An 8,811-nucleotide genomic window follows, 5' to 3' on the forward strand; every position below is an offset into this window, starting at 1 on the left:
ACCCAGGAAAGTCAGAAAAATGCACATTGGATGTCTCCCAAGATATGGCACCTGACTCCCTACTCCTAAGCTAATAGCTCATGATTTAATAGGAGACTCTGAAAGAATGGGCTGGGGGTGGGGGGAGGAATGACAGCCCCAAGCAGAAAAGCAAACACAAAATATCCAAAAGGTAGCCTAGCTGGGCTCTCCCACAGTTCTTTGCATCCCCTACTGCAAATTTTCCTAAGTTTCCCTTCTAGGAAAGGAGAAAGTTTTGGCAAGGGACATTTCCCCTGCTTTCAAGTCCTAGTATTTGATATCCTCCTAGAACAGGAGGGCTTAGATCCCTTGAGCAGACTTGAGAAACCAATCAGTCATGTTTTTAAATTCATAAAACAAACTTATCTTGAAATACAGATATTCAAAACAAACAGAAACAACCCTCCCCCAAAAACCTTTTACAGCCACAGGTTAAGAACCCCTGCAAGGCTTTCCCCCAGCGAAATTATTCTTTCCTCTCTACCTCTGGCCACACAAAAGTTTGCCCTTGTCAATAACTCTAAGTTCAGATTAAACCATCTAGCCAATGAGCATTTATTAAAACATCTACTATATTCCTGGCACAGTGCTGGGGACTGAAGATAAAAATACCCAACTGGAACAGGTCCTGCCCTCAAGGAATCTGTGTTCTATCTAGACAATATGTTTAAATAAAAATAAATAAATACATAATTTAGCTACAAAATCAATGAAAATCTTTTTTCTGGGGGGAGGGGGGTAGTAGCAGCTGGAAGATCAGGAAAAGCCTCATGTAGACAATGAACTTTGATCTAAGCTTTGAAGGAAACTAGGGGACCATTAACAAAAAAAATTTGATTTTTGAATCTTGATATAGTTCTCCTCTGGGAGGTAAAGATTACATGTCTCCATTTTATAGATGAGCCTCTAAAAAAGCAACCTGCCACAGTCACACTACTTTTAAAGAATCAATAATGAGGCAGTATGAGGTGATGGGAAGAGAGAGCCAGCCTCAGAATCAGGAATGTGGCCAGGCCAGGGTAAAGGTGCAGAAATATGGTTAGGGAACTTGGATTAGGGAACTTCTGATAGGCATGATCTTTGGTGATCTAATTTAGAGAGAGGAACTGCTGGGTACTAAGTGACTGGGCAGAGCTGCATGTAAACCACTTGACAAAGCTTTGTGTGAATGCCAGCTTCATCATGATCGCCATCACTGCCATCACCATCATCCTTTTTCTCTTTGACACCTGGAAAAGAGAGAACAAGCCCCATTTGATCAGGGTCCATCCAGCCTATCTAACTTTTCTCTAATTAGTTCTATTACATATTTTTAAAAATCTCTCTTAAGCTATCAAATGGGACTATTCACATCATACTGGAAGTTAGATGACTCAGTGTATGGAGCATCATGTCTGGAGTCAGAACGAGAAGTTCAAATCTGTCCTCAAACATGTTAACTAGCTGTGTGATCCTAGAGAGAGCACTTAACCCATTTGCCTCAGTTTCCTCATCTGTAAAGTGAGCTGGAGAAGCAAATGATAAACCACTCCAGTATCTTTGCCAAGAAAACCCTGAATGGAGTCCTGAGTGAAATGACTAAACAATAGCAAAGTCATTCATATCACTCAAGTCTATACACTCTTTCTAGCCAGTTCCACCTACAAACCCTGTAGGGGAAAAGGCAACTAGAGAATTCAATTCATTTCCTCAAAGAATTCCATTAATTTTACTAGAGAGCAAAGCTCAACCGCAGCTACAAAAACATAGACTAACAGTTCCTCAGCCCTTTCTGAGAGTGTTTTCTCCCAAGAATTGGCATCCTGGGCTGGGGGGCTTCAGAAACACTGTGAGATGATCAGTTTTTCCATTTGTAAAATTGAGAACTTAAACTAGCCACCCTCTGATGTCCCTTCCAATCCTAAATTCGATTAGTTATTCCATTTACATGGTTTTTGAGCCTCACAATACCTACTACAAATATTATTAGTCCCATTTTACACATGAAGAAATCGAGTCTTAGAGAGTTTAGGGGAGGGTTATACAGTAAAGATCAGAAGCAGAATTCAAATCCTGATCTTCCGCTTCTAAGTACTATATAGGAAGCCACACTGTACATGTCACTTTCTATATATACACCTCGGTTTCTTCTTGGGTAAAATGAGACTAAACAAGCTGCTTGCTAATGACAGAATCATGCCATCCCTTTTACTTATTTTACAGATGGGTAAACTGGGGCCCCAGGCCTGGTTAAGTGACTTACCCAGGCTGGAATAGGTAGTAACAGGCAATTAATTAACAAACATGTATTATCTACCATGTGCAAAGTAGAACCAAATCCTCTCCATTTTTGGCTGTTCATAGGTGTTCCTCAAAGAATCCTGGCACCTAAGAGCTGGAAGGGATCTTGGAAGCCACCTTATCTGAGCCCTTCCAGTCCCAGGTGGGGGAACTGGGGTCCAGGAAGGGAAACTAGGCTGTTCTAGGTGACACAGTTAATGAACAACCCAGATGGAAAGCTAGAACTCGGGGCTTCCTAAAACCCTGGGATTTCTGTGGATTTCCTCCTCCAACTCCCCCCCCCCCAGCCAGCTCTCAGAACTGTCCAGCCCAGAGTTCCGTTGGTCAGTCAGCCTGCCTTCTGAACTCTGGGGCTGTGATTAGCTGGTCCCATAATTCCGAAAGCTAGCTTTCTAATTAGTCCCATTGTTCCAGCAACTTGGTGAGGACAGGCATGACTACTTTTTTGTGGCCTTCCCAAAGCTTAGACAACAGCCCTGCTATGAAATTGCTGTGAGCTGGAAGAAGGGGGAAGGGGAGACCACAATTCCAAGTATTGGTATGTAAATGAGCAATTAGGGTCAATTAAAACAGGATACAGTATAATTACCACCAATTGTGCTAACCTTTCTATTCACCAGGACTTGACCTATGGGAAAGGAAAAGCCAACAATAGGAGAAACTCCTTTTTTCCCCTTTACAGTTTACACTTCATTTAACTGGGACTCCAGGGACCTGACAGATTAGTCTGCAGGGTCAATTTTTCACCTCAGAGGACCTGAGTTATACCACTGGGCTGAGAGAGGTCAAGGTAAAGCCAGGCTTGAGGGTAACTTGTCAAAGACCCCATTGTCTTTGCATTAAACTGTTCATGCATAATTTATCATAATGCTTGGAGTTCAAGAACTGGCTGTTAGGATACAGTTCCCGGCAGGGCCTCAGCTGCTTAGGAAATGGTGAAAGGATTTGGAGCTGGAAGGAGGCTTAGAAACCATCTGGTCCAATCCCATCCTTTTTTTGGACAAAGAAACAGGTCCAGAGAAGGAAAGCAACCTGCCATGAGGCCATGAAGTAAGGAAGGAACAGATCAGAGATTGGAGCTCAAATAGAAGTGCTTTTCCAGTTGCTGGGGCTTCTCTTCTCATCTTCCACCTTCCAATCATTTCGTATTTATTTCTTGTTTACTTGCTGGGTATATGTTGTTTTCCCTCAAAAGAATGTAAGCTCTTTGAGGGCAAGAATAATTTTATTTTTGTTCCGGATTCTCATCATCTAATCCCTTGTATACAGTAGGCGCTTACTAGAGGCTTATCCAATTAAATTTACAGGATCATAGAATCTGTGCTCTCAAGTAGAATGGCACTGGAGACCATTTAGTTAGTCCAAGCTACCTATTTTTATGTAACATATAATTCCATGTAATTCTTCATCTCTGATATTAAGATGCTGTGACTAGAAGAACTCTGATATTTATTGGTGCAAAAAAGCACAGGATTCAGAGTTGAACAGAACTTGGTTCAATTTTTAACTTTGATATTTGCTAGCTGAAGGACCCAGGGCAGTTGTCTTCCCCTCTCTGATTCTCCATCTTTTTCTCTTCAAAGTGAACTATGGGAGGGAGGAAAGAACCTTCAGGTGTAATATGTTAATAAGATTTTTTTCTTCTATCACTCTTTATCTTAGGCAGATGCTATTTGTGCTATGACAAAAACAGAAGTGTTTCAAAGAAAAAGGGCAAGGGTCATTAAATAGTTATGGTTGTGGGTGGCCATGTCATTGAATCTTTCTGGACCTCAGTAAAATTAGGGGGTAAGACTAGACGAACTCCTTTAGGTCTCATCCAACTCTTAAATTCTAGGATTTTAAGTAGAAAGGAGGCTAAGGGACAGAGATTTAGATAAGGGGGGCAGATTACAATAACCCCTGTCTATAATTCATACCCTAAGAGATCCTACAGTCTAATGGAAAGAATATTAGAATGGATATATCAGGATATCTGACTTTTAGCCCCATCTCTCTTTGACTTATGACTTCTGTCCCATCTTTAAATCTTAACTTTTCCAAGCTAACCATCATCAAATTGTTCAGCCACTCCTCATATGGTGGGTTAACCCCATGCTCATCCCATCTTCCCTAGTACTGTCCAGGGTACCTTTGTCCTCCCAGTCATCCAGGTCTAGACTTCTGAGTCATCCTCAACTCCTCATTCTATAATCCATTGCCAGTTTTTGTCCTTTCCACTTCCATCCATAGCATCATCCTATCCATCCTCTTCTTTCCATTCACATGGCCATTACCCTACTTCATCCTCTTAAAATTTATTGCCTAGAATCTTTCAAGAGTCTCCTATTTGGCTTCTCTTACAACTCCAATCTATATTCCACACAGTCAACAAAGTGATTATATAAGTTTCTTGAGCCCAGGAATACTTTCCCTTTTGTCTCTGGGTTCTAGGTGCTTAGTTAGCATCATGTGTTCAATAAATGCTTTGATTTATTGGTGGATGTAAAAAATAGGACCAGGTCATGTCTTGGAGGTCACAGAATCATAGAATTTGAGACTTGAAAGAATTTCAGCAAAGACCAAGATCAACTAATGCCATCAAAAGAATCTCTTCCATAGCACATTCAACGAGTGGTTGTTGTAAGAAGACCTCCAGGAGTGAGTGGAACCTACTTCCTCCCAAGGCAGCTGGTTCCACTTTGCAATTGCTCTAATGGTAAAGAAGTTCTTCTTGACACTGAGTTTAATTTGTCTCTTTGTGACATCTACCAATACTCCTAGTGATGCCCTTAGGGATAAATAGATTAATTTAATAATTAATTTATTATTATTATCATTATTCATTTTTATATTTTATAATATATTATACATAATATATTATATTTTATTAATAATAATAATAATAAATACAATAAATTAATTTTAAAATTAATTCCTTTTAGAAAACCTTTCAGGGTACTTGAAGATAACGATCATGCCCAACCTCTGAATCCTAACTTCTCCAGACTAAACACAACTAGGTCCTCTAGCCAATCCTCATGTGGCATGAGCTGGAGGTCCTTCCGTTGTTGTATTTCTCTCTGCATACCTTTCGACTTACTGATGTCTTTCCTAAATGGTGGTGTCCAGAGCAGAACATAATAGCTTTGAGGTACATTGGGTGGAGAAGAGGACAGTCACTTCCTTATTCCTGGAAGTTTCTTTCAAAGCAGACTCCTGATCACACTGTCTTGGCTTCCATATTGCACTGTTGATGCATTTGGAACACACAGTCCCCTAAAGCCATAGCACATAATGTTAAAATATAGCATAGGGTACTTTAGAGTCTACAAAGCATCTCCCTTCCAAAAACCCCATGAAGTATTATATTTATATCATTGTCCTTGTTTTTATAAATGAGGAAACTGAGGGAAATAGGAGATCATTTCAGGTCACAAAAATAGAATATATTATCTTACATGTCAAGGTTTAAAAAGCACTTTCTTTAACTTTGTGATGTAGGTAGTAAAATTATTAGTTAAATTATTATCATTAATAATCCTCACTTTGTGATAGGGCATTGTGATAAATTAACTCTGTGATATAGGTAGCAAAATTGTTACTTAAAATTATTATTGCTAATAATCCTCATTTCCAAATAGGGAAATTGATATGAGTGCCCTGAAGATAAGCTCACTACGGAGTAGAAGGAATACTAGACTTGGAGGAAAAAATTTGAAAGCTGTAAATTTTTTTTTATTTTTGCTGTCACATTCTGCCTTCAAAATTACTATCACAGGGTCACAAAAAAAAATAAAAAATAAGCTGAATCATATCCTTAGGCAAGATCCTTATCTTCCCTGGACTTCAGGACCTGTAAAAAGTCATGTAGAAGAGTTGGGGCTAAATACCACATATCCAGATACTCTAAATCCTATATTCTTTCCATACACTATGGGCATAAGTGATGGGGGTTGGGGAGAGAATGGGTCTGGAAGCTATTTGTTTCCTTTGTTCTCTGTGTGTTCTGGCACTGCCTACTTGAATGACCTTAAGGAATTTAATTCTTCATTCTGGTATCTTATGATATCCTAGAATTAGTAGTATGCTGGTAAATGTTTAACTCTCCAAAAGTCACCATAAATATGTGTATGTAAATATACACACACAAACAATATACTTTTCAGTTTCATCTACATCATTGATATTTTCCATGACTTATCTTAAATCTAGACAATCAACAAAAGAAGTCGTGAAATGTAGCATTTGTCTTTTTCTGAGGTATAAATATTCACTATGAAATTTTAGCACTCTGCTTGGGTTTGAGCTGACTCCAGCATTCACTGCCTAAGATCATAGAATTAGAGATAGAAAGGACCTTGGAGTAAATGTCCAGTTCATTTTCCAAAAGGAAAAACTAAGACACAGAGACATGTTTTCCAGAACTAAAGTGAATTCTCTCTTTAAAATGAATTAATTTCCTGGTCTATAAAATGAGATCATTGGTTCCCAAACTTTTCAAACAAAGCTTCAGTGGAGCCCCCAGCAATAAAATTATTTTGATTAATTTCAAGGCCAATGGTCCCAAATCACACATAATGAATTTAGTCCTTCCTATCTCTAAAATTCAGTGTGGTACACTGAAATAGAGTACTAACCAGGCAATTGGAGAATCTGAGTTCAAATCCTGCTACCTCTGAAGAGTTGCTAACGTTTCACTGGGCATTTTCTTTGGCTGTCATCCATGCCTAGAAGACCCTCTTTCCTCATCTCTACTTCCTAACTTTCCCTTCAAATCTCAGATGAAATACCCCCTTCCATAAAAAGTCTCTCCCAATTTCCTTTTAGTGTTAATGCCTTCCCTCCATTGGTTATTTCCAATTTATCCTGCCTATAGCTTCCTCATATGTAGTTTTTGCATGTTATCTCCCCCAATGGATTGTGAGCTCCTTAAGACCAGAGATTCTTTTGTCTTTTTGTATATCCCCAATTCTTAGCACAGTGCCTGGCACATAGCAGCATATAATAAGTTTATTGACTTTTTTATTTTTGTTTATTGACTGACTCACTGAACTTGAGAGAAAATCTCTATGGGCTTTTATATCTATAAAATGAGAGGGTTAGACTAGATATTTTCAGAATTTCCTTCCAGCTCTAGGTGACCTTTTCAGCTTTAAATGTATGACTTTGACTCTTCAGATTTAATGAATGAAAAGGAAGTTGGAGCCCAGAGAAAAATGATTTGTTCTAGCTCATAATTAGTCAATGGCCGAGCTGGGACTAGTATTTAGGTCGATTTCAATACTCATTCCACTAGACCACACTACTTCCAAAAGTTGTATTTCTAATGGTCCTCTGAATACTACTTTTAAGGAAAAAAAATTATTCCCTTTTGGTTAAGTATACTGTCCAGTTAGCTATCAAAACATATCATTTTGAATATCAAATTTTACTTGTTTCTCCCAGAATCTTTTTGCCTGCAAACAGTTGAAAAGCATTCATATTGGGGCAGCAAGATGGTGTAGATAGAGTACCAGACCTAGAGTCAGGGGGACCTGGGTTCAAATTTGACCTCAGAAAATTCCTAGCTGTGTGACTCTGGACAAAGTTACTTAACCCCATTTGTCTAGCCCTTGTCCTTCTGTCTTAGAGTTGTTACAAAGGCCTCAAGAAATACTTGTTTTTTCAACTGCTTGATCACATGGGTCGATGGGGATATGATTGGGGGATAGATGTAGACTCTAAATGATCACCCTAGTGCAAATAGTAATAACATGGAAATAGGTCTTGATCAATGACAAACGTAAAACCCAGTGGAATTGCTCGTTGGCGAGTGGGGTTGAGAGGAGGAGAGAGAAAGAACATGATTCATGTAACCATAGAAAAATATTCCAAATTAATTAAATAAAAAATTTCAAATAAAAAAAAAAGAAATAGTTGCTTTTTTAAAAAACAAACATTCAGATTGAGATAGTGGCTATAGATGAGGTAGTACAATGACCTGTAATGAGTTTGTTTCATAGACTGATCTCTAGTACCCAGTCTCTCTCCCCTGGACTATAATTCAGATACAAAATGGTGACTCTTCTTTCAAGGAATTTTCTTGATTTAAACTTTGAGGGGGAAACAGAGCCTTCCTGATTTCTTTGCTTCTCTTGGACAGGTCGTGTATGTCACTGCCACTTTCCCCTACATCATGCTTCTGATTCTTCTCATCCGAGGAGTGACGCTGCCTGGAGCATCTGAAGGGATCAAGTTTTACCTCTACCCTGATATTTCCCGGCTTTCCGATCCCCAGGTAGGTTGGACTCATGGACTGGCTTTCCAGGATGCTGCCATTTATCAGAAAAGAGACAGAGCTCTCTGACTTTGCTAGTGTACTGACTGAAAGGAGTTAATATGTATAAAACATTTTGCAGATGTTTAAGCACTATAATGCTGGCTATTATTGTTCAGTTGGAGAAAAATGAAGTTAGGGTTGTTTGCAGTTTCCATTCTTTGAGAAGAACCGGAATAGCCCAGAGATGCCATAGCCTTCACTCGGATCTA

The 8,811-nt window shown here is 39.0% G+C and overlaps 1 protein-coding gene and 1 long non-coding RNA gene across 2 annotated transcripts in view; one reads left to right on the forward strand and one right to left on the reverse strand.

Annotated features, from left to right (window-relative positions):
• Nucleotides 1–8,811, forward strand: part of SLC6A11 (solute carrier family 6 member 11) — a 185,130-nt gene that overhangs the window by 96,347 nt on the left and 79,972 nt on the right. Inside the window, exon 6 of the mRNA XM_001365646.4 lies at nt 8,426–8,560. Within this exon, the coding sequence (XP_001365683.2) occupies nt 8,426–8,560 (135 nt within the window). The remainder of the gene's footprint in view (nt 1–8,425; nt 8,561–8,811) is intronic.
• The window catches only part of LOC103106091 (uncharacterized), a 10,569-nt gene continuing 10,275 nt past the window's right edge, over nt 8,518–8,811 (reverse strand). The window contains exon 3 of the long non-coding RNA XR_008913425.1: nt 8,518–8,811. This exon is cut by the window's right edge and continues 62 nt beyond it. This is a non-coding gene — a long non-coding RNA (uncharacterized LOC103106091).

Source organism: Monodelphis domestica, chromosome 7 (assembly GCF_027887165.1).
Source record: "Monodelphis domestica isolate mMonDom1 chromosome 7, mMonDom1.pri, whole genome shotgun sequence".
Lineage (NCBI taxonomy): Eukaryota > Metazoa > Chordata > Mammalia > Didelphimorphia > Didelphidae > Monodelphis > Monodelphis domestica.